At 39.2% G+C, this 27334-nt stretch overlaps 1 protein-coding gene across 1 annotated transcript in view; it reads right to left on the bottom strand.

Moving 5' to 3' along the window:
- The window catches only part of MPP7 (membrane palmitoylated protein 7), a 220590-nt gene that overhangs the window by 92989 nt on the left and 100267 nt on the right, over positions 1 to 27334 (bottom strand). Inside the window, exons 4-6 of the mRNA XM_008683883.2 lie at positions 14525 to 14602; positions 12005 to 12085; positions 2298 to 2429 (exon numbers count right to left, since the gene is read on the bottom strand). Coding sequence (XP_008682105.1) covers positions 2298 to 2429; positions 12005 to 12085; positions 14525 to 14602 — 291 coding nt within the window. The remainder of the gene's footprint in view (positions 1 to 2297; positions 2430 to 12004; positions 12086 to 14524; positions 14603 to 27334) is intronic.

The raw sequence follows: 27334 nt of genomic DNA, 5'->3' as shown, positions 1-27334 counted from the left end.
CGTTCAACTGTAGGGAAACTCGAAATTTTTATTCCCATGCATTTCCTTCTACTCTTGCTAACTGAACATACACACTTCTGGCCACTTAAATAACATCCGGGGGTATTTTTTACTTACCCTCTTCTCTTGCACTCTGTATCTAAAGATCCACCTGGTCTGATAAAATCTAACATACAGACCTCTCGCCATTATCCTAGTTCAGAGTCTCATTTTAAATATACTATATGATATAAACTTTAAGAAAAGAGAGCTAACAAAGGATGACAATGTCAAAGTAGGGCTAATTATTTCAGTGGTTACATGCTTACTAGCTAAAGCACATGATATATTCAGGAACAAAGTATAACACAACTTCAGGTTATTCTGTATATTTCATTCAATTGCTTTTTAAATTGAAACTGATTTGCAGCTGGCCCAGTTAAAACCTTTGGAACATCTCAAAGCAGTGCATGCCTAATTCCTCTGACAAACATTTGGAAGATCTTCTCGGGACTTACATGTCGCCGATGGCAGTTTAAATGTTAGCTCACCAAACCAACGCAGCCCAAACCTTGCTGCCCCTGGGAAAACTGTAACCGATCACAGAAATGATTACTAAGGAATTACTGAACTCCTCAACATGGTCAGCCTTTCGATCATCTAAGAGCCTGAATCTGTCAAAACAAAACACGTATTTCTTACTGAGGGATACACAGAAGCCACCAAGAATTAGTCACTTTATGGTGACAGGCGCTGAGATCCCAACTGCATACCACCTAGCCTTAATAAGTATGTCACCTTCATAATAAATACCAAGAGATATTTAGGTTACCAGTGCAGAGTTATAACCACAGATGAAAAGCATAAACTTATAATCTATGTTAAACAATCTTAGCCAGGAATACAAGGAGTCCTAGGATATCCATGCATGAACGTCAGGGGCTCCAACACTCCCTTATATTACATGCAAATTCATCTGGGTATTTTTCTGGGTAAGAGTGTCCAATGCGTTTATCAAGGTACCAAAGTTGTCCTTAAATAAAGCAAAATATGAAAACCACCTAAAAGGTAAAAATAAAGACACAATACAGTGTAAAGAAAGAGTTAGTATTTGAAGGTAGAAAGGAGGTCTCACCTCCTTACTTTTACCATCATTAGCTGTGATACTTAGCTAAGTTGCTGTGCTTTTTTGCATATCCGTTTCCTAGCCTATAAAAATGGAAAAGAAGACGCGTACTATGAAGACTAAATATAACGTAGGTAAAGTAGCTCACGTATTGCATTATCCACTGTTACTTGCTTTAAGAACACAAAAATGTCTTAAGTAGACAAAATGAGCCACAACACATTTAAAATCACCTGCTAGACGATAAAATTTATTTTTCTGCTGAACGTAGTTTCATCAAAACATGGATACACTCTGTACTCATACCCTATTGCTGTGACAAATGTGCCACACGAAGGTACTGACTTAAAACAACCCAAATTTATTATCTTACAGGTCTGGAAGTCGGAGGGTCAAAATGAGTGTTCTGGGGCTAAAATCAAGGTGTCAGCAGGGCTGCATTCCTTCTGGAGGATCTAGTAGAGAATTTTCCAGCTTCCAGAAATTTCTGGCATTTCTTGGCTCATGGTAACATCAACCTTTGCTTTAATCATCATGTGTCCTTTTGCAACTCTGACTCCTTGCCCCCCCTTTTCCACTTCAGTAAAAACCCTTGTGATGACACTAGGCCCACCATCTAACCCAGGATAATCTTCCCAAGATTCTTACCAAATCATGACAAGTCCCTTTGCTATTTAAAGTAGTATTTCACAGGTTCTGAAGATTAGGACATGACCACACTGGGCATCATTCTGCCCACCATAAACCCCCTGATGTAATCTGACATTGTATAAATTCTGGTGCTAAAATTACTGGGTACATTTACATTTTGAAATAAGAGACATTTGATAAATTTCTCCTCATTACTCTAAAATAAATCAGCTTTCTAGAAATGTCATAATCAATTATTTCTAGTTGCATCATTTAATCTTAAATCAGCTGTGACTGGCACACGTTATGCTTTCTTTTATAAATGTCAATACCACATCTTACAAATTATGGCTATTTATAACCAAGATAATGCCTGTCATTTTATTTGCCTTTTTTTCATTTTTCTAAATAATGTTTTTTAGACATGAATATTCTATTTTAAAGTTTGACAACACAGAAAAGTTATGTTTCAAAGAGAGGAAAAAATGGTATGTCCTCATCACATTTGGCTTTATCATGATATCTACTTGTATCTGAGCACAAAATGTAGACCAAAACTCACCAGTGGTTCTCTGTTTTTGACCAGACGAATGATTTTTACTGAGTCTTCTTCATCGTCAATATCATCAGGCATCGGAGGTAACACAGGATCGTAATTCTTCTGAGCCACAGTATCATGTACAGAGAGCAAAGCCTGTCAAAGTGAAAATTTGGAAAAAAAATTAATCAAATACAAAATCCCAGGCACATCTGACTATAAAGAAAATCAAATTGGTGTTATAATTTCGATGTAACAATGGTACTAGGCAAACTACTTGAAAAGGAGGATCTTAGAAATGGGAGTATGTAGGATGGAAGAAGGCAGCTCTGTTTAGCGGCCACCCGCATCCCCAGTGCCACTAACGTAGGACAAGAATCAGCATAAAAGTCCTCTCACCCGTATAGTCTCTGGTTCATCCTTACAAGGGTGGCAGCTGGGGAGATGGGTGGGGGGTTATTGTTTTTGCTAGAAAATGAGGCTATAGGTACACTGTTGATGAGCCAGTAGGAGTCTGAGAGAACTTTATTTTTCCCTTCCTACTGTTAGTAGAAAGCACACAAAAAACTGACCAATTTGACTAACTTGCATTCTTTTCTTGTTTTCTCACCTTTTCACTTTTTTGCATCATAAGCTAACTAATTTGTGTATAAAAGAATAAAAGTTTTTCCAGTCATGACTGTCATGGTGGTAAAACTCCACAAAACACTGTCACATTGTCATTATAGACCAATAACCAAAAAAGCACCTATTTTAGGAGAGTGGGTTTTAGACTTTTGACTACCTTGTTTGTGCATCACCACCACCACCACAGTCTGTAAATTACTCTAGCCAGAAGCCTAGAACTCATCCTTGAAACAAATCCCTCCTCCACCCTCCACCCCCCAACACCTACTCCATACCCTGTTAAATCTACTTGCAAAACATATCCTAAATGTGTTGTCTTCTCTCAGCTCTAGACCAGGGGCTGGCAAACCAGTCTTCGTTCATATATGTGTTGTCTATCACTGCCGTCGTGCAAAAAGAGCAAAACGGAGTAGAACCAACAGACCATTTTTACAGGAAAGTTCCGAGACATCGATGTCATCAAATTTTACCTGGAGAATTGTAATAGCCTCTCAGTGGTCCAGCTGCATTCACCTGTGGTCCTTTTTGCCCAAGATAGGAGTATCTCACAGTTCTTTACCCACTATGCCTCTGAGGAACATTTAGCATGTTTTCAATTCTTGGCTATTACAAATAGTGCTGCTAAATATTTCCTATCTTTTAATGCATACACACACACACACACACAATTTGGGTTAAGTACAGGTGGCCCCTGAACAAAACGGGTTTTAATAGTATGGGTCCATTTACATCCAGGTATTTTTTTGATAAATACAATACAGTCTTATAAATGTATTTCCTTTTCCTTATAATCTTCTTAGTGTTTTCTTTTATCTAATTTACTTTATTGGAAGAGCACAGTATATAATACATATAACATATAAAATACATGTTATCAACTACTTGCTATTAGTAAGGCTTCCAGTCAACAGCTGACTATTCGTAGTTAAGTTTTCAGAAATGAGGATGAGAGCCAAGATGAAGTTAACAGGGACCCTAATGGAAAAAACTAAAAAACAGAAAACTTTAAAAAACAAACAAACAAAAAAACCCAAAAGATGTAATAATGGTTTTGGAAGACACTGGAGATCAGATGATGAAGGACGGTGATCACCGAGAGGAAATAAATGTGAGCCTCGTGAGCCCGGAGTTTCCTGGCCGTGTAGGGGGAGAAGGTACCCACGCAGAACCCACTGGTCTCCCGAAGTTGCAACAGCAGAGTGGGGAATGCTGGGAGGTCAAGGAACTAAAGTTCTCAGGGGACAGTATGAAAGACAAGATGGTGGGACAGGCACAGGGCTCTGGAGGTCTGCAGGAGGTCCCCCTTGAGTCCTTAAGCCAAGGCATATGCGTACAAAAAAACTACCAGAAAGGATCAGGGCGATGTTTGCTGTTAGCTGAGGATAATTTTACTCCCAATAACCACTTGGCAATGTCTGGAGACATGCCGAGTCATCGAAGCGTGGAGGATGCGACTGCCGTCTAGCGCATGGAGGCCAGGGAAGCTCCTGAACACCTGACCGCATACAGGGCAGTTCCCTGCCCTCCAACCCCCTCCCCCCCAAATCTTCCAGCTCCAAAATGTCAATAGTTCCAAGGTTATCCCCAAAGCTCACACAGGGCAGGAACAGCTCCCATTTCCTTCAGTCACAGGGGAAAAGTCTGGCATTCACAGGGCATTGCGGACAATTAACAGAGGAATATTGTCTTAATAGTAGGAAATACTTAATCCAAGATTAAACACAGCAAAGATCTCACCTAACAAAGCTTAAAAGGAAGCCTCTGAAGGATCAAAATGTTTCCAAGTAACTTAATAACAGGAAAAAAACCTCAAGAATATTACCAATAAAAATATGAAAATATCAAGCATCAAACAAAGTGAAACTCCTAATGACTGAGGGTCAATTACTGACAAAAATTACTAGGCATATGAAGACAGAAGAACATACTATTCATAATGAAGAAAAACATAACACCATAGAACTAAACCCTGAAAATTACACAGATGACAGAATTACACAGAACCAAATCCTGAAATTACAGAGAGATTGCAGACAAGGACATTAAAACAATTACTGTAACTGTACTCCAAATGTTTAAAAAGCCAGAGGAAAGACTGAAAATGAAACTTATCATATGTAAGAAAGATTCAAATCAAACTTCTAGAGATAAAAGATACAATGTACGAAACTTTTTTAAAAAGTACACTGAATGAGAGTAATGCTTATAATTAAAGCAATTTATAAACTATTTAAAATGAAACAACACATAGAGAAAATATGGTGAAAAATTATGAATGGAACATTACTGAGCTATGGGACAACTTATATATACCTACTTGGCATCTCCAAAGAAAGGAGAGATGCTAAAAAGTATTTGAAGAAATAATGGCAGAAAATATTCCAAATCTGATGCGGGGAAAGAGCCCCTAGGTCCAAGAAGTTCAACATATCCAAGCACAAAAAAACATAAAACCAAGTAACACCAAATTGCTTAAAACCAATGAGAAAGAAAAAAATCTTAAAATCAGCCAACAAAAAAAAGATAAAAACGACAACACACATCAGAAACAATGTGAGCTACAAGATAACAGAGCAACACTTTTTAAATACTCAAAGAAAACTGGCAACCTAAAATTCTATACCCAGCAAAAGTGTCTTTTAGTAACGAAAGGATAATGGCGACTTTTTAAAGACCTACAAAATCTGAAAGAATTCATCACCAGGAGACTTGCACTACAAAAAACGGCACGTGAAGTCTTGGACAGGAAGATAGGAATGACAGTGGATGGGAATAGGGATCTTGAAAGAGTTGAATGAAGAACATCAGAAATGTCCGCTGTCTGGGTATCCATGACAATTACCTTGCACATAGTTAAGACCAATAGAGATCGCTAGTAAACATCTTTTAAAATAAAATGATTATTATAGTGGATGGGCAATATTAACAACAGCAGCTATGTATTTTTCCTCCTTAGCTTTGTATCCACCGCCATGTCTGGATTCCAAAATATATTTTTAAGATTGATAGATACCGAGTTCCTAATTCTTAATAGTTTTGTTTTGCACATTTTTGTGGTTAACAACATTTTTATTCTGGGCAACTAAAAGTAACTTTGTATTCTATTTGCCTGTTTTAACTGTGACTACTCTATTCTTCAATATACAGATTGTCCTTTTCAAAGGCAACACACCTAAAGAAGAAAATTGTATTTCCATATGCCATAACCACTCCAGTCACAACTGATGGGTTTACCTGTTGCTCAGAAAACTATGCAGGAAATTGAACACTAGGCCTTGTAACTCATCAGGCACACAGGCTTTCACTGCTTTGGACCCCCTGGAGTCGATTCTATGTTCTAAGTATCTGTCAGATCCACAGAATTAAGTGTCTAACTCATAAGAATGAGTAACACTGATTTATTCCTCCAGAAGGAAGCTGTTCCCTTTTGCATGCTTAAATGAAGTCTCATCCATTCTACATGCTCAGGCAATGAGTAATTTCTGGTAAGTGCATGTTTTGGAAAGCTGAACAATTACAACAAATCTTCTTATTTTATTGCCTTTTTAAAAAATCAACCAGATTTTCCCTGACTTCCTAAATTACAATACCATGTTCTGGAGATGATATCACTTCATTGTTTTATCAAAAACAAGCCTCTGAATGATGATTTGTGGAGGCTGATTTGCCTTTAATGTGGCCATGGGACGCCTAGAAGTGGTTCTTATTATTAATGACTCTCTTTGCTTCCTCTAGAAACAAAGTCTCTGCAGAGATCCATAACCTTTCATCAGCTCTCCCAAAGGCCACCAACACCATTGCTCTTCTCCACTCTATGACAGCAGGAAGCTCCCACACCCTATCACATCTACAGGCCTTCTGCTACTCACTACCCCCACTTCCTTTTTCTCACCATCCGTTGTTTCTTTGATGCTTCATTACTTTTCCTGGACTTTACAATTTGGACAATGAGACTGGATTTTATAAACATTGAGTAATAAGAGTATTATTTATTGTTTGTATATGGCGACTGCTGATCCATTCACAGATTTTTAAAAATTAATTAATTGATTAATTAATTAATTTGGGGGGCAGAGAGAGAGAGCAAGTGAGTGTGGAGGGAGAGAGAAAGAATCTCAAGCAGACTCTGCCTGGAGCCTAGAGCCCAAAGCAGGGCTCAATCTCACAACCCTGAAATCATAACCTGAGCCAAAACCAAGAGTCGGATGCTTAAACCAACTGAGCCACCCAGGCGCCCCTCAATTCAGAGATTTAACAACTGGATGGAATCTTTAACTCTTTGACAACCCTCAGGTAAGACAACTGTTACAAAATGACAAGCATTTCCTAACTGTTGGAGACTCAAGGGTGGCAGGCTGTACAGGGAAAGTGTTGACATATATTCCACTGGTGATCAATTAACAAAACTGAAAAAGACAATTAATTAAACAGGGCTTGCGAGGACATGGGGGAAAGGACTTTCTCATGCACGCTTGTTGGCACTGCACACTGAGAGGACCTGTCCAGATTACTGCAAAGGACAAGCTGGCAATCACTATCAAAATTTTAAATGTACAGGTATTTTAACTCAGCAATTTATTGACCCAATAAAATTCTAAAATACACAAGAGATGTGCATTATAGTGCTATTTAAATAGCAAAAAAAGCAGAGTTATCTAACTTAATCTCTTAGAGGTGGACAATTACATTGCTCTAAAGAGAAGTCCACAAAATATCAAAATGTTAAAAGTCCACAAAACAAAACAAAAAGTAGTACATTCTATTTATAAAGGAAAAAGTAGGAGCACCTGGGTGGCTAAGTCAGTTAAGTGTTCGAGTCTTCATTTCAGCTCAGGTCATGATCTCAGGGTTGTGGGATCAAGCCCCAAGTTGGGCTCTATGCTCACTGGGGAGTCTGCTTGAGATTCTATCCCCCCTCCTACCCCGATTCCCCACCTTAAAAAATAAATCTTTTTTTTTTTTTTTTTTTTTTTTTAAAGAGAGAGAGAGCAGGAGCAGGGGGCGGGTGGGGAGAGGCAGAGGCAGGTTCCCTGCCAAACAGGAAGCCCAACGTGGGGCTTGATCTGAGGACCTTGGGACCATGACCCGAGGTGAAGGCAGATGCCTAACTGACTGAGCCACCCAGGTGCCCCTAAATAAATAAATCTTAAACGAAAAAAATGCATAGGTAATATTTCTGTATGCAAAAAGGAAAAGTAATGCAGCCAATGAACAGTAATTATCCCTAAAAGGTATATGGACATACACTTCACAAAGTAGAAAGTCCTTAAACACATGGAATGATGTTCATCTTCACAAACAGGGCAATGAAGACAGGACTTCTACTTTCTCCATAGTTTGAATTAAAAATACAATCACACATTATGAAAAAAATTTCCTGTTTACTTTTAAGACTTTATCAAGTCCCTTTGTAAAATGTAAAATTAAAGGCAAAGTAATACATTATCACCTTATTAAAGACAAATGTAGATCGTTTATATAAATAAATTATTCCCTCTAACCACACACATGGATTTTTTTTTTTTACTTTTCGTGCGTGCGTGTGTGTGTGTGTGTGTGTGTGTCTGTCCGTCCATCTGTTCCTGAGGTTGGGAATGTTTCTTCTCTATCCCATGATTGCGGTTCAATTTTTCACACTTAAATCTTTAATGTATTTGGAATTCATTGTATATTACACATAATATGCATTATATTTGGTTATATTATGTTTTCCCAATAATTAACCACTTGTGCCACTACCATGCATTGAAGCTATGCCCAGTTCCACCCATCCCCCACTTCTATCCATCTCTCACATCCCTCACTAAGGCCATAATCATGTTTCACCTGAATCACTTTCCGCGGGCTTCCAGCCTGCTTCCTCCATTCAGCAGCCCACTCCTCCCGCCCCACCACCACCCCTCCACTCCAAGAAGCTGCATCCTACAGCAACTGTGTCACTTGCCTACTTAAATCCTTTCGATGACTTTCCACTGCTCTTAGGATGAAATCCTAACTTTTTAACATGCTCACAATAAGGGTGGCCCTATAATTTATCATCTAAAGAAGGAAACAACTGAAATGGAAAGGAGGCTATTAATAATCATGCTGGGACTGCAGGCACAAACCAGACTGTTCCTGGGCAAACCAGGACGTATGTGGCCCCCTACTCAAAGGATCCCCTGTCTAGCTCTGAACACCTGCCCCTTCCTCTTCCACAAGCTACTGTTCAACCACACTGAACTTATTTTCATCTTCAAACTTGACAAGTTATTTTCTTTACGGGACTTCACATACTATTCACCTTATTTAAAACATCTATTTTCAGAGGCGTCTGGGTGGCTCAGTCAGTTAAGCATCTGACTCTTGATTTTGGCTCAGGTCATGATCTCAGCGTCATGATATCAAGCCCCTAGTTGGGCTCACTGCTCAGTGGGAGGATGCTTGAGATTCTCTCCCTCCCCTCCCCTACCTCTCTCTAACTCTTTAAAATAAATCTTAAAAAAAAATCCATTTTCATATTCCACCCCAACTCATCTCTCCTCTTCCTCCTTTTGGTGACCTCAAACTCAATCTTCAGGGCTCAACTTATATGCCACTTCCTCTGGAAAGCTTTCTTCAACCCTCCCCCCAACTCCTTCCTCCCTTCCCAAATTTAGATTTAGCACCCATCCTCTGATTTCCACAGCATTTTTTAAAGATTTTATCTATTATTTTAGAGAGAGGCGTGAACTGGGGGAGGGGCAGGAGAGAGAGAGAATCCCCAGCAGGCTCCATGTCCACAACCCCAAGACCATGACCTGAGCTGAAACCAACAGTCGGACATCTAACCAACGAGCCACCCAGGCACTGTCTCCACAGTATTTCTGTGTTCTTGTACCCAATATTTCTCCTGACAGCTTCATTAATCTCCGTGTATCTTCTGCAAGTTGTATCTTCAGGGCCTGGCACACAGTAGACATCGGACATTTGAGAATGAATGAAGATCTGACTCTAGTGACACGAATAACCAGAGAAAGTTTTAAAACTTTTCAAAAAGGAACTGGCAGATCTGTGGGATACACATATTATCCTTCTCATAGTGGCGATATATTTGGCTACACATATATATGTGTGTGTTTACAAAAATCATTATTACTTTGGAGGTACACTTCAGGTTTCTTTTTACTATTGTGAACTAAATATTTTAAATGGAACAGCCATCTTTAACAAGTAAATAATTACTTCCCTTGTCCACTAAAAATTAAAAACCAGTATTTAAGTTAACACCGAGTTACACTTTTCATATTTAAACTGTCGGTTCAACTTATAATTCATGTATACCTGTCATATTCTACTGTATCTTGCTTCTGCTTTAAAAAAAAAAAAAAGAAAAGAAAAGAAAATATTTTAGTTTACTAAATGACTTAACTACCTAAAAAAAGTGAAAATTCAAATTGATGGTAGTTAATATAACTGATTTCAAGGAAAGCAAAGCTAAATGTTTGGTCATAAAGGGAAGAAAGATTGTTTTCCCCCCAAGACTGGCTAACTGGAAGCTGCCATGGCCAACTGCGACATCACGCGTCTGCAATCTTACTCACTTCCCACACATCGCTTCCTGAAAATACATCTTTCACGGTGATTTCTCACCCATTCTCTTATCACATGGCTATATAAACATAAAAAATTTATAAAGTATTCATCTAAAATATTGTCACCATGACAAAGTTTCAGGATATAATTATAAGGTCATGACCAATGGTGCTAAATACCATCCGAAATCATACCTCCCTCTCCAGCCAAATACCAGTTTCCATCCCGTATAATCACTTCTTTATTAGTTATTCCATTCCAAACACTCTTGAAAAGAATACCAAACTCATATTTTATCTTTTTTTTTGGTCGGAAACATTCTTCCTCAATTTCTAATCCTCAAACCAAGATGGCACTCTCAAGAAGGAGTTTAACACGTGGCTCACAGCTAACCTCACCATTCTTGGGTTCATATTAACTTCTCACGGGTACTCTGAGACCAATTGAAGACATTTCAGAACTTTCTCTATCCATAAATCTCTTACTCTGAGCTCTTAAACGTCCTACATACTTTGTCTTTAATTTCAAGCCATTATTCTGCTCTAATCTGATCCTTATTCTTTTAGAACCAAAATTCAACCAATCTCTGTACCAGTAAAGTCAATTACTCCAAATTACTAATTATAGTTCACTTATTCTTGACAGCACTTATTTTGCTTCTGAGGATTAGGAATTATAGCTTGGGCTTGTTTTCACTTCATCTTTTATTTAATACTATCTTTTCTGATCATCAGTTTAAGACAGATTATAGCAAAGGAGGTTCCAAAGGAGGTTTTTCAAGGAAGATAGAAATCAGTTTTTCCATCTAGGTGGAAATATTCATCCGACAGCTTACATATGCTTAACAGAAGTCGTCATAAGATAACTGAACATTTGGGGGGCACCTGGGTGGCTCAGTCAGTTGAGCACCCAACTCTTGGTTTCAGTTCAGGTCGTGATCTCAGGGTTGTGAGATCAAGCCGCCCCATGGTGGGCTCCACACTCAGCAGGGAGCCTGAGATTCTCCCTCTCCCACTGCCCCTCCCCCCACTTGCGCTCTCTCAAATAAATAAATCTTTAAAAAGATAACTGATTGTTTTAATTACATAATCCACATGCAATTCTGATTCATAGATTAATACTTGAATCAGTAGAGGGAGAGGAGATGGGGAAGACAAAGAGGGAGGGGAAAGAGGAAAGCTGAAACGATCCTCCAGAAAAATAGGTATAGTTGTCAAATACATTCGAATACCATCACTAACCAAGTAAAATGAACCTCAACAAAATCACTAATAGGTTCTGCATTCTGTGCTCTTGCCTTCATCTAAAAAGAAATTGACCTTTTGAAGTGACATTACATTCACCAACTTCAATCCTGAGCTTCCCAATTATTTTGTAGTTGGTCATATTATTATCAAAAGCTCAACTTTTTTTCCTTAATGGAATTTAGGTTATTACAATACTGCACACTATTTGAAAATACATTCACTTAAAAACTGATGCTCGAAATAAAATTCATCTGAAGTCTCAGAAAGTGGCCCTTCTGGAAGATATTTATTACACGTCCTCACCTTCACATTGGGTTTTGACAGTAGTTTCAACAGCTCTCTGATCTCACTGTTTAATGGCTTGTTCTGAAGCTCTTCGGCCAGCTGCAAGGGAGATCACATCGACACAGAGAACATTTAGTAAGAGCACTGTGTAGTTCCATGTGTGACAACTGAGAATCTATCCAGCCACTTCCAGTGATTAAGGAGAAGTCGGCATGAAAGAAAACAGACTATCAATCACTGCTCCTCTTTTCAGGCCCTTGGTAGCCCAGATCCCAGCCTAGGATCTTGGCTGAGTATAACTCAAAAAATCCTATCAGCCACATCACCTTCTCTGATTTATTGCAATGAGGGCAAATCCCAGCACTTCATCTTAAGGAACGGTCTTTTGCATCCAAACAAAGGACCACTTGTAAAAAGGATTGGATCAGGCTTTGACACTATTTTTAAAAAAGACAGAGAGAAAGAAAAAGTAAAAATGAAAAAAAAAAGTTTCTGAATGAGGTGGTGAAATCCACAGGGTTTCCAAAAACCCACAGTAGCTTGCTGTTTAGAGCTGGAGTAAAAAGAACTAGAATGTCTCTAATAGAGCAAATGGTCTGAAACTTTTATTATGTTTACCTACACAGACTAAAAAATCCATTAAATATAAGCCAGGTTAATCATAGAACGACTTGCAATAGGTTGACAAATGCTCTGGGAACAGAAATGCTGACTATATTCTAATACAATGATCAAGAATTCCCTGGTTCCCATTTGCTAAAGTAAGAGCTGGAACTCTGAACACGCCTGGTGTTCTTCGAAAGAGATCTTCCTATCAACACTCTATTCCATTTCAGGCTATCGTAAGGATCACATAATTTCCTAAGAAGAAAAGCAAGACCAAATAGAAAAAGAAATTACAATTGTGAAATATGCGGTACAGAATTCAAAATACGTACATATATTTTCATTTAAAAACCCTTCTTGCACACTGCATGAAATTTCTCTTTGCTCCTATTGTTTCTACCAAGCTAAAAATAATTGTTCTTATCTCTGGAAAAGGACTTTGCTCTAAAAGAAGGACATCATATAAATTATACACAAAAAGAAAACCTGATAAAACTGATATATTCGTTGGTTACATTTCAAAAAGTGATTTTACTTTTTCAAGGCAACATTTTTGTTTTTCAAGGTAAAATAATCATTGTAAATAATTGCTAACTCACAAAAAGTCACAAAAGGCTCTTTGCATTCTTCAGTCACTTTGGCACAATATTTTTCAAAATTTAAATATATCGCTCTGATGAATTAGAAAATGCTACATTTTACCCTACTTATATAACAGTCTCTAATTTTTTAAAAAAGCAAGATTGTCATAATACGATTGGGTCTCAATCACATTGGAGAGTAACAAGTATTTCCCCAAACCCTCAACAGTAAAAGTTTTTACAGTGATTTTCTCAAGTGCCAACCACAGCTTACTAGAATTCTCTCTATACCTTTACTCGCCTTTACTTCAAAAATGTTGGTTCTCTAAGGCAGAGGAGTAAGCTTCCTCATAAAACGCATAAACCGAAACATCCCTATAATTTGTAATCTCTGTGGATAGAACTGGAAGGGAGACTGGGGACTAAACAAATAGCAAACCACTTAGAGATGTATTACACGTGCTTTATTATGTAAATTAAAACAGAAAACATATATAAGAAAATCAACTTCTGAATATGGTCAGTTTTGTTTTGTTTTGTTTTTAATTCTATGGCCCCGATATTCTACTAAACTGAACTATGGCTTATTTTATCATAACCGAGCAAAAAATTCAAAAAGCAACAGATAAGCTACAGGCTATCGCTAAAACCCGCCTTCGCACGAGACCTATTCCTCGTCTGGTTTAGTGTCCTTTATAGTTTACCCAGGTGTGTTTTCAATTCATCCGAGTTTGAAAGTGAACAGTAAGAAACAGCAAGGTCGTTCCCTCCCCCGGATTGAAAATAAAATTATAGCTACAGGAAATTAACTACTCCATCAATGCCAACTGCTGCTAAAATTTATTTTTTGGTTATGAAGGTAATTTGGAAAGGTCTAATATCCATAAATCATTACTATGCTTTATAATCCATTTTAAATACACTCCTGTCTTCTTATGCATTTCACAAGGCCTCGTTCCTATCCTAGTATCTGTCATTTCGTAGCACTGTCAGCAATAGACCCTATCTCATTTGTCTTTATTTCTCCAAAACCTTTCTCCTGCCTGTGACTTTCTCAGAACACTACTAGCTGACAGCTTCTCTCTCTCCCCGGAGAACGAAAATTGCTGGAACGTAGTTACCAAGGTAGAACGAGAGGGTTCTCTCCAGGCAAAATTTTTAGAGCAGGAAAGTGAATGAAAATCAGCATAGTATCCGCATAAGCTCCGTGACGACAGGACTTTTGGAAACTTTTGCAGCTTCTCCTGTTTTCACTCCTAGGATCGCACGCATCTGTCTGCGCCAGGACGAGCTCTGCCCCGGCCAGGCCGGGGGGAGCCGGGTCCCAGGGAGCTCCGAAAGGCACACTTACGTCATCGGCCAAGACTGCTGCGCCGTGGAGGACGGGCACGGGGTTCTGCTGCTCATAGTAGTGGAGCTTTTCGTGAATCTGGAAGAAACGCGAGTGAACGTCAGTTCACCTGCTAGCAAACAGTGAGATACTTGAAGATTTTTATCACTGCAAATAGAAACTAGACCCTCAAACAAGAGTCTCTGTTTCTCTAAACCTACAGATGACAAATGTGTGTGCGGAATTCATTTATGGTCCAGCGTTTGTAACGTGATGTCAACGGGGGGGATCGTTATCAAATAGAGCCCACGTCAGAGCTAACCCTTTGCTTCCCCCCCCCGAATAATTATGTGAGTTTTATAAAATCATGTGTCATTTCTAAAACATATTGCTTCAATATTTAAGTTATCAGTTGTAGTTTATATNCCTGCTGAACACAGAAATTATGATTAAAGCAAAGTGATAAGCCAGCAGCCCCGTCCTGACAGGTGGTAACTGACACCACCAAGAACGAGGGAGCTCACATGCTCCAGGAACGCCTTTCCCAGCACGCTGTTCCTTTTAGGTTTTTTGGGGTTTTTTTTCCTAAATTGTCAACCTTTTCCCCCAAATTCAAACTACTAAGAAACGAAGGGATTGCTCATAGCTAGAGACATTTCTCAGAACTGTTTTGCTGAAATAATCTTCTGTACCGTAAAACAAGTAAAATTTTATTATCAAATAATAATTTGGTCCTTCCTTTCCCATCATTCCCCCAAGAAACACAAAGGCAAGAATATATTTTAGTGCATTGTAAGACAAACTGAGCTCCTTAAAAAATCTATTATCATTAAGAAACGCAAGATGCTTTGACAAATGCAAAACTGTTGGCTCTTACATTGTATTCATTTCAGCTCTGACATAGGTGCCCTTAAAATGTTATACTTGAAAACTGACTTGAACTTATTTACAGTTGAAGAAGTTACCCCCTACTATATATAAAAAACAGTTGCACTTCAAAATTTCCCATTTTTAATAGGTATCAAGAAATACACTCATAGGTATGAAGTAATCGACTCTTTAATTAGACTCAAAGCTGACCAAACTCTCTTATAAAAAGTCTGGAAGATAGATTTTATTTTGATTAGCCAGATGCTATTGCTAAGAGAGGATTCTATTACCCTTCTGGCAACCTGGCCCACCGTGCAAAGTATCAGGGAAAGAATTTTGACACTTATGATATTACCAGAATTATCAGGGCCACATTCTTACAGCAAATCTTGGAATCTTCAAACATTAATCACAGTAGGGTAATAAACAAATTTTTAAGAATACAAGCTATAAACGGAACAAGATTTGATGTCCGAAACGATTAAAAGTGTAATTCAGAACAAAACCATCCAACCTAAGAGCTAAATTAATTTTGCTTGAGTCATTATCAAAAATTAGGTCACCTCAACAAATACAATCTAGAATACTGAGCTTAGCCTCTCATACAACTCATCCAGCTTTCTTACTGCAACGTCTGCTTCCCTGCAACAGTAAGTAGAGAGGCTCATACGTAGTAGGTACTTACCATGGGTCTGTATTCCCTACATAATAGTGACCAGAAAAAAAAAAATAGTGATCGGCACTATCAGTAATACAGTCTTCAGTGGAGTTTAATATTTTAATCCCTGAACCTTTACAAGAATATCAAGGGGCAGACGGCACCATCATCCCATTTTACAGATAAGAAGATACACAGGAGTTACATAAATAACTTGCTATGGTCCCACAGACAGAAGCAGCCGAGCTGGGACTTGAAACTCCAGCCACCCGGCTCAGGGTCCGAACTCTTCCTCTCTCCCTATGCCTTCCTCTCAGACTAACATCTCCCCGGCCTGCCTCACTGACCCCATTCATTGCTGGATAAAGAGGACACAGAGTAGGCTGGGGCGAAGCATGACAAGTATTACTGGCTGTTTCCAATGACTACAGGATTAGGGATGGCTCCCCTCCACCCCTCCCTGTATTTTTTCTTTCCGACGTTTCCTAATTTTTCGATTAATTTATATTGAGACCGTATTGTAATTACAACTTAAAATTATATGCCCCAAATAAATACATTATTTCTCCACTTAATTTGCTTCTTCTGAGTATCTTTTAGAATAATAAGCCCCTCTTTCCACACTATCTTCTTTAGCTCTTCACCCAAGTGATTTGAGATGGTACCTTTAGCCTGCCCACCTTAGGACTTTGTATTATTTCAAGAATCTTGAGGGGCGCCTGGGTGGCTCAGTCGGTTAAGCGTTTGCCTTGGGCTCAGGTCATGATCTCAGGGTCCTGGGATCGAGCCCTGCATCAGGCTCTCTGCTCAACAGGGAGTCAGCTTCTTCCTCTCCCTCTCCCTCCTCCCTCTCTCTCTCTCTCAAATAATAAGTAAAAAGTAAAATCTTAAAAAAAAAAAAAAGGATTTTTAAATGTTCTAGAATTTCTAAATGCTGGTAATCCTATGTTGATACATGTTTTACTGCAAGACATAATTTTAAATATTAAGTTGGTAGGAAAGTAAAAATTAAGTAATTTTAAGCTGTTCACAGTTTCCAAAATCATTGACTTTTATTGGCACTTATAATATCCAGAAAGAAAATTAAAAACAAAAATGATTTGTAAATTCTAATATAATAAACAGGTAACACGTATAAACTTCACCCCTAGGTTATCCAACAGGACCCTTCGTGATGTTGAAAATGTTCCGTACCTGCTTGTCCAACATGGTTAGTCGCCAGCCGCGTGTGCCTCCCGAGTACCTGAACTGTGGCTAGTTTACTTAAAGAACGAATTTTTAATTTTATTTAATTTTTACTAACTCAAATTTAAATGTCCACATGAGGCTAATGGCTTTCATACGGAATAACACGACAAGGCTTTATATCAAATGCTCTGTAAATCGCCTTCACACACCAGAATAATTCACTCTTACAGAGCTTGGCCAATTTTCCTGGGTGGTCACCTTTTAGACCCAACAGACAAATACATAAGCAAAGACACAGCATCTAATTACTACCTATTATGAATTGCCAAACCTGCAAAACCTCATTTAACACTTCCCTCTGCAGACTCAACCCCGTAATAAAAGCACACTTCGTATTTCTCCCCTGAACGACCAGAGGAGAGCAAAGTGGAAGGAGTTGCGGAAAGAAAGGAGACAGAAGCAAAGAAGACTGGAGAGAGGGGGAGAGTCTGGTCAAACTAGTTTCATACGATAGCAAAATAGGCAATTATTCAAAAGGAAGCTCCTAAAAAAATGGCATGCTAAGATATTTAAAATACACTATTAAGAAAAAAGGACATTTCAAAACAGAGACATTTACACTCCACTAAATAATGTGTCCACACGGGTTTGTTTTCTATAATTATATCAGAAAAAGTCAGTTAAAATAAAAATCATTTGTATATGTAAACCAATTCTTTAATTCTTTTTAAGTTTTTTTTAAAGATTTATTTTATTTATTTGAGAGAGAGAGAGTGTGTGTGTGCGGCTGAGCGCAGAGCCAGGCTCAATCTCAGGACCCTTAGATCACGACCTGAGCCAAAGCCAAAGGTTGGATGCTCAACGGACTGTACCACCCACGTGTCCCTATATACAACCAATTCCTATAGGAAAGTTATAATTACCTTCATTTACAAACATCTTGAAAATAAGTGTTTAATTTCTGTAAGAGAATCTGGTGCCAATAATTTTTTGTACACATATCACAGAAACTGTTTGAAATGAAACAACGAAAGTATAAATAAAGCTTGACTAATCTCAATGCAATTATTTGAAACTTCTCACTGATGTGCAGAGGTAAAGGGAAGAACCCAATCATGATGTTAAAGAAACCAAAGCTGTAAAAATCCTTTTCCTGCCTTCTATTATGAATATTAAAAAGCAGTGAAAATAACTGCTCAATAGTTTGAGTCTCTATGTTAATAGTAGTCAAACCAGGATCGGCATTGTGCACACACGCACACGTGTACGCACGCACGCCCGCATCCCCGCCCCCAATCTACCTCATTTATTTAGAACATGGAGAGGAGACAGTTCTGAGTTCTAAAAATCCATGGGACACAATGGCAGCCAAGAAGAGCCGGGAATAACATACTATGTTGTGCAGGGATAGAAAAAAAAAATAGTAGAAGTATTCTAATGGCTGGGGTCCTCTTTTAAAAATAAAAGTCTTTCTCAAAAAAAACAACCCTATTTATTAGGAAAGAGGAAATGTAGAACTAGAAAAACAACAAAACAACAACAGAGCAGAGGCAACAGTGCTAACTGTACGCCCTCTCCAATTTTATACCACTAATCTCTCTGGGCTAATTTTCTTGGCTAATAGCTCTGAAAAAATAAAATTTAATAAAACTGATGAGAGCTGAAGTTCTTGTTTTGTTCCCTCTCTTTAATAAGATAAATTCTGGCTCTATGTTGCCATAGATACATATTATCATCTGAAATTAGTACCGGTGCATTCTAAATGTATGATGAGGTTTTTTGTTTTGTTTTGTTTTTTAAGATTTGAGAGAGAGAGAGAGAGAGAGAGACAGCCCACTCACAGGAGCCAGAGCGGGGGAGGGGCAGAGGGAGAGGGAGAGAGAATCTCACGCAGACCCCTTTTAAGCACAGAGCCCCAAGGAGGGCTCGATCCCGTGACCAAGATCATGACCTGAGCTAAAATCAAGACTCCAACACTTAACTGACTGAGCCACCCAGGTGCCCCGTATGAAGAGCATTAAAAAAAGAAAAAAAAAAAAAAAAAAAAAGAATGTTCAATCTCACAAAATGTTTTCCATCATCTATAACCATCTCGTTTCTCCTGTCTGACCAGGTAATATGGTAATTTCATTTATAGAATTTATTTATAGATTCCAAATACTATCCACCCTATTGTGGCATTCCCATAATGACCCTCACTTGGCTAGGATCTTTTGGTCTCTTAATGCTGCTGTGGAATCCACTGGTAATATTTTATATAGACTTTCCTTATCACTACTCTTGACTGAGGCTGGCTTTTTTTTTGGGGGGGGGGTCCTGTCTTTATTGGGTCTTGATATTAGTGTTACACTCACTTCATTATTTTTTAAACTATGGAAGCTTTCTATCTTTTTGTATGTTCTGAAAATATCTCAATACCACTGGAGTCATTTCTTCTTTAAATATTTTTTGGCATTCCCATAAGAAACTAGCTGGATCTGATACATTTTGGAGGGTAGCTTTACCCCCCAACTTTATTTCTTCTGGGTGGTTTATAGCAATTTCTCCATTTAGGTTTTTCTATCTCTTCCAAATTGTCAGTTGCGGCAAACACCATCTCCTAGAAAATTATTCAGTTTTTTCTGGACTGAAAAAATTATCTGAAACGGGGTGCCTAGATGCCTCAGTCGGTTAAGCATCTGCCTTCAGCTCAGGTCATGATCCGGGGTCCTGAGATCGAGCCCCGTGTCAGGTTCCCTGCTGTGAGGGGAGCCTGCTTCTCCATCTCCCTCTTGCCTGCTGCTCTGCCTGTTTCTGTTGTCTCCCTCTGTCAGATAAATAAAAACAAAATTTACCAAAAAATTATCTGAATCTACTTATGCAGAATAGTCTCTTACAAGTCTTTGAATTTCCTCTACTACACGTGTCTTCACCACCATTTCTTATTTGGTGCGTCTGCGCTTTCTCTATTTCTACCCTTCACCCCTTCATTCCTCAACAAACATTGATTTTACCGTATTTTCAAAGAACCACCTTCTAGATTAGTTTTACTATTTTTGTTTTCTAATATTTTTTCTGTTTTCATCTTAGTTCACTCCCTCTTCATCCAGCCCCACAGAACACTTCAATCATGTGCTTCATGCAAATTACTGGAAAACAAAAGAAAGGGCAAACTATCCTAACTAGACTTTTATTCATTCATCAGATATTGACTAAAGTAAGCACCCATTCCAGGAGAAAGATCCTCAGTATGGAAACAAAATATGGCAAAAGTATAAGCCATTCGAACCATTTTAGAAAGGTCAACAGCCTGGGAAAGGGATGAGGACACACATCATAGAAAGGGAAAACTTCAGTCAACCTATTCAATCAAGCAAGTTAAAAGAGTGTTTGTCCCCCTTTCACTCACGGCTCATCAGCTGGGCAGCTGAGAAGAGGTTTTTGTCAATTTAACTTCTGCCAGTACTTTAGCACTCACTTAAGGGTACTCAGTACAGGACAAGGACACACAGACCCCCTGTGCTACTGGCACCAAGGACTAGCCATCTAGTCAACCATAAAATCAGAAAAGAAATAATGGACTTCTCTCTCTCTCTTTTCGTCTTTGCTTTCCATTCATGTGATACTTCTAATGATGAGAAATGCCAAAAGTTGTTTTCATGTGTGTTTTAAAGTTTTGATTCAAACTCCAGTTAACCGAAAGTATAATACTAGTTTGAGGTGTACGATATAGTGATTCAACACCTCCATCCAACACGTGGTGCCCATCAGAACAGGTGCCCTCCTTAATCCCCGTCACCTATTTCACGCATCCCCCTACCCACCTCCCCTCTGATCAGACTATTCTCTGTAGTTAAAGGTCTGTTTCTTGGTTTGCCACCCTCTCTCTCTTTTTTCCTTTGCTCCTTTGTTTTGTTTCTTAAATTCCACAGATGAGTAAGATCATTTGGTATTTGTCTTTCTGACTGACTTCTTTCACATAGCATAATGCTCTCTAGCTCCATCCAGGTCACTGCAAATGGCAAGATTTCATTCTTTTTTCATGGTTGAGTAATACTCCATTGTATATACACTGTATCTTCCCATTCTTTAACTTCTAAAAATTTTGAAACATTTTAATTATTAATGTCCCATTTTAAAGACTTCAAACACTTTTTTAAATAAAGAAAATATGATAAACTACATACCCAGCACCAAAATTATGGAGATATTAGCCTGGTATATTTGCTTCAAATATCTTATAAAATGATTCATAAGAGATAAGGCTAAAGATCCATCCTCCTTCCTCTCTGCCAAGAAAAAACCATTATGTTGAAACTGCCAAATAGATTTCCATATGCATTTTCATCTTTTTAAACATATATACATTGATAAACACCACAAGCTATTTCTGAATGTACATAAATGGCACTGTTCCCTCAACACCTGGATTTTTCATTCAATACCATATTGAAATATATAGCTCGATACATGTAGATATAGTTCATTCATTTTAACAGGTGAATAATATTCAAACTAATTAACAGTAGTTGACATATCTTTTTTTTTTTTTTTTAACGGAGAAGTGCAATGGCTGTTTCTGCTCTTTGCTATCGAATATCCTTCCACACCACTCCTCCCTGCCCTGTGGTAGATTCCTAACCATGTTCGGGTGTTTCCTGAGTCCCCAGACCCTTGCCAACATTTGCTGTCATCAGACATCTTGCTAATCAGACGGATAGGAAATAGGACCTCCCCACGATTTTCATTCAGATCTTCTCCAATCTCTGACTTCTGTTTTCCCAACAGTTTCAGGGACGGAGCCAGCTGCTCCCAGCATCAACTCTCCTCACCCACAGCAACTGCACCATCGCTACAAAGCAGCTTCCTAGTGAAGAGCTACATTTCCTCTCATGTCGACCCTCCTCCGCTCTCCCTGCAGCTCGGTTAACACAGGAGAGGAGGTGTCAAACACGGTATGTAAGTTCTAAGTGCCACCTCCAGGCTGAGGCTTCCTCCATTCTCTCCCCCCTCCCCCAGCTGCATGCAGACTACGACAAGGCCTTAAGAGACAGAAAAGCCGGGGCGCCTGGGTGGCTCAGTCGTTAAGCGTCTGCCTTCAGCTCAGGGTGTGATCCCAGAGTCCTGGGATCGAGCCCCACATCAGGGTCCTCCGCTGGGAGCCTGCTTCTTCCTCTCCCACTCCCCCTGCTTGTGTTCCCTCTCTTGCTGGCTGTCTCTCTGTCAAATAAATAAATAAAATCTTAAAAAAAAAAAGAGAGAGAGAGAAAAGCCACCAGATGGAAGGACCTGGGTCCCCAAAACACCTGTGGAGGAGAGCGGTGCATCAATCTGACATTTCCCTGTACATGAACACGGAGCAGGAAATAAGCTTCTATTGGACCCAAGCCATTACATTATTTTTGGCCAACCCGTCAATTGTCCATCCTACCTTAAATAACACAGTGGCCCTGGGCAAACAGAAGTTATTTTAAAATAGCCAAAAATATCTAGCTTTCTCTATATGGTTATGCATTTTGTTTCTTAAGAAAACATTCCCTATCCGTAGAGACTCTGGTGCGACTTCTTTGAAGTTGTATAGTTTTACTTTGTGTACTGAAGTATTACCTCACGCTTACAAAAGCTCTAACAATCTTTTTCCAGAAGGACAGCACCATTTAATCTTTTCACACTGATGTGTAATATTACTTATCAAACTTCCACACATGAGTATCTATATCTGGGCTCTCTATTCTGTTCCTCAATTTGTCTCTCTGAGCCTAATACCATTACTATATTTTTATCTACACTCTTGACATTTAGAGTAAGGAAGAACTTTTTAGCCCTTTATCATCCTACAAGGCTTTTGGGATTTTGTTTGCCAGCTACCTGTATTCCATGAAAAACCAAACTGGGACATCTTAATAACATTATTTCTCTGCATTCTGGGAATTTTCCTGAAATCTATCTTCCAATTCAGTTTGCTCTCTTTAAACCGTATCTAATCTCTAAAGAACTATTCACAGGGTTTTTTTGAGTGTGTGTGTGTTTTTTAATGACTATACATCTTACTTCTATAATTTAAATATGGCTCTTTTTACAAGTCTGTTTTTTCCTAGCACCCAGTGTTTTTCAACTTATAATTAAAGCCTTCTTTTATGGCTCATATCATTTAAGCATCCTTATTTTATAACCTATAAAACTGTTGTATCACATAGAGTGCTTGGCTTTTAATCTTGCTATTTGCAGTGCCTGAGGGTAGACCATATTCTCAAATGTCTTGTAATCTGGAGTTGTTAGTAAATCTTCAGTAAGGTGTTACATGAAAGAGTCCTAGGTTGATGGCATATCTTTTCAGAAATACTTTTTATTTGCTTCTTTTGGGTAAGTTTGCCATATCATCAGCCACTATGCTAATTTCACAGTTCAGGATTCCTGGGCTTTGTGGATAACAACTCCAACTGTAGGAGACATCTTGGGAAAACGGTGCAGGAAGAGGTTCCTGCACTCGCCTCTCACAGACACATCAATGCTACGACTACCTAAGACACCGCTCACTCTGATGACCATCTAAAGACTGGCCAACAGATCTGCCGCAGCTCAACGATTAAAGGGGAAGAAGCCACATCAAGAAGGGTAAAGGGAAGAGACGTGGTTGGGAACCAAACCCCCAGGCCCATGACCCACCAGCGGGAGGGATATTACAAATGCGAAGACCCTCTCGGAGAAAAGAGGGAAATAGCCCCTTATCAAGCACCCCTGTGGTGGGGGGCCTGCACAGGGAATACGAGCCCCTGTGACATCTGGTTTGAAAACCAGCAGTGCTTAACTGTGGGAGCACCGAGAATCGGACTGAACTCCAGGGGAGCCAGAGGGCTGTGGGAAACCAGGACCCCGCTCATCCAGGGCCAGCGCACTATACTGCTTCGTCTGAGAGCTGCCCAGAGGCGGCGGTTTGAAAAGCACCTGGGTTATACACGAAGGACATTTATTGACTTATTTTATGGCGTGTGCTGGAGGAGTAGCGTTTTCTCCAAAACAGCAGTGCTGGCGGGAGCCCTTCCTCTTGCCTTCCTCCAGCCGGTGGGCCAGACGCTGAGCGAGCCAGTTCTGACCGTCTCCAGCTACCTCGCCAGCACCGCGTGCCCTGCCGTGATGTTCCCTGTGGACCCACCCACGCCATCTGCCCACCCTAACACGCGCCCCTCCAAAGCAGCTCCCGATCTGACATACCAGGTGGGCAGCCTCCCTGGGGACCAGCACCCTCTGCAGCAACTCCTGTCCCAGAGAAATGGGGGCCAGCCATGCGTACCAGCGTGCCCAAAGCAACCGCAGCCAAGACGCGCAGCCGGCTGCGCTGCAAGCTAACCCTGCCCACCCGTCCGACTGTGGCGGCCACCGCCCAGTCACCACAGGGGGCACATGCTGCCCACACAGGGACACCCCACGAGGGCCTGCTACTGGTGACAAAGGGAACTGCGCCTCTGGACCCACAGGATGCCTTCTACATAAGGCCATTACCTTCAAGACCAGGAGACATAGCTGACCTACCGCATACATAGAGACAGAGATTCCGACAAAATAAGGGGACAAAGGAACATGCTCCGAACAAAAGAACAAGATAAAACTTGAGAAAGAGAACCACAACAAACAGAGAAAAGGAATCTACCTAATAAACAGTTCAAAGAAACGACCATTAAGATACTCACCGGACTTGAGAGAAAGGTGGATGAACTCAGTGAGAAGGTCAACAAAAGACAGAAAATATTGAAAAAAACTGAGGAATACAATAACCGAAATGAAAAATACACTACAGGGAATCGAGGGCAGATGAGAAAATGCAGAAGCACAGATCAGTGATCTGGAAGACGGGGAAACAGAAAGCACCCACGCCAAAGAGTAAAACAGAAAAGAGAATTTCAAAACTGAAGACAGGTTAAGGGACCTCTGTGACAAACTCCAGCATAACACTCACATTCTAGGGGTCAAAGAAGGAGAAGACAAAGAGAAAGGGCCAGAAAACTTATTTGAAGAAATAGTAGCTAAAAACATCCCTAAGCCAGGGAAGGAAACAGACATCCAGGTCCACGAAGCACAGAAGCCTAAGCGAGATGAACCAAGGGATGTTCACACCAAAACATCTAATGATTAAAAGGTCAAAAATTAAACATGAAGACAGGTTCTGAAAAGCAGCTAGAGAAAAGAAAATCTTTATATACAAGGGAAATGCCATTAGGCCATCAGCTGATCTCCAGCAGAAATCCTGCAAGCCAGAAGACAATTTCAGGATATGTTCAAAGTGCTAAAAGGAAAAAGCCCTACAACCAAGAATACCCTACCCAGCAAGCTTATCACTCAAAACTGAAGAGACAGTTTCCCAAATAAAAGTTAGAGGAGTCCATCACCACTAAACAAGCCTTACAAGAAAAATTAAAATGGAAATGAAACGATCATAATGAGAAGAAAATTATGAAAGGAAAAAATTTCACTGGGAAAGGCAAACATATTAAAAGCAGAAAATCACTTATAAAGCTATTATGAAGGAGTCAAGCAGAGAAAGACAATGTCATATGGTTTCACTCATTTACGGAACATAAGAAGTAGGAGGATGGGTGGGAGAAGAAAGGGAAGAAGAAAGGGGGGTAAACAGAGGGGTAATGAACCATGAGAGACTATGGACTCTGGGAAACAAACTGAGGGCTTCAGAGGGGAGGGGGTGGGGGAATGGGATAGGCTGGTGACGGGTAGTAAGGAGGGCACGTATTGCAAGGTGCACTGGGTGTTATATGCAAGTAATGCATCATGGAACTTTACATCAAAATCTAGGGATGTACTGTATGGTGACTAACATAATATAATAAAAAATTATATAAAAAATAATAACATTTAAAAATAAAGCTATTATGAAGGTTAAAAGATAAAAGCAGTAAGATCAACTGTATCTACAAATATTAGTTAATAGATATAAAATAAAAATAACAAAATAAACATATAAAAATAATAAAAAATTTAAAGTAAACTATGACGTCAAATACATAAAAGATGAAGGGAGGGCTAGAATGTGTTCAGACTTAAGTGATCATCAACTTAACAGAGACTGCTACGTACACAGCATGTGACAGCTGAACCTCAGGGTAGCCACAAACCAAAAACCTATTACAGATACACACAAAAATAAAAGAGAATGGGATCCGAGCATAACAGTAGAGAAAGCCATCAGATCATGCAGGTAGAGAGGGCAAGACAAGAAGGAACAAAGAATACAAAACCAACCAGAAAACAATGAACAAAATGGCAATAAGTACATACCTATCAATAATTACTTGAAATATAAATGGTCTAAATGTTCCAATCAAAACACATACGGTGACTGGATTAAACACACACACACACACACACACCCATCTATAAGCTGCCTACAAGAGACTCATTTCACACCTACAGACACAGACAGACTGAAAGGGAAGGCAGAGAAAATTCTGTGGAAATGGAAGGAAAAAAAAGCTGGGGTAGCAATATTTATATCAGACAAAATAGACTTTAAGACAAAGACTGTAACAAGAGACAAAAACATGTATAACGATAAAGGGATCAATCCAGCAAGAGGATATAATAATTTAGATATTTATGTACCTAAGACAGGAGCACATAAATATATAAAGCAAATATTGAGACATAAAGGGAGAAATTGACAGTAATACCATTATACTAGAGGACTTTAATACCCCCATTATATCAATGGATAAATCACTCAGACAGAAAACTCATAAAGAAACAGTAGCTCTGAATGACACATTAGACCACATGGATTTAACAGATATATACAGAACATTCCATCCAAAAGCAGTAAAATACACGTTCTTTTCAAGTGCACATGAAACATTCTTCCAAACTGATCATATGTTAAGCCACAAAACAAGTCTCAAGAAGTTTGAGAAGACTGAAATCATATCACGCGTCTTTTCTGACCATAATGCTATGAAACTAGAAATCCATTACAAGAAAAAACTGGAAAAAAACCCCACAAACATGTGGAGGATAAGCAACCAATGGGTCAACAAAGAAGCTAAGGAGGTAATCAGAAAAATACCTGGAGACACATGGAAATGGAAATGCAACGGATCAAAATCTTTGGCAAAAGTAGTTCTAAGAAGGAA

The sequence above is a fragment of the Ursus maritimus genome, unplaced genomic scaffold, assembly GCF_017311325.1.
Source record: "Ursus maritimus isolate PB19 unplaced genomic scaffold, ASM1731132v1 scaffold_31, whole genome shotgun sequence".
NCBI lineage: Eukaryota > Metazoa > Chordata > Mammalia > Carnivora > Ursidae > Ursus > Ursus maritimus.
The sequence above is the reverse complement of the archived record's forward strand: the minus strand, read 5'-3'. Positions and strand labels throughout refer to the sequence as shown.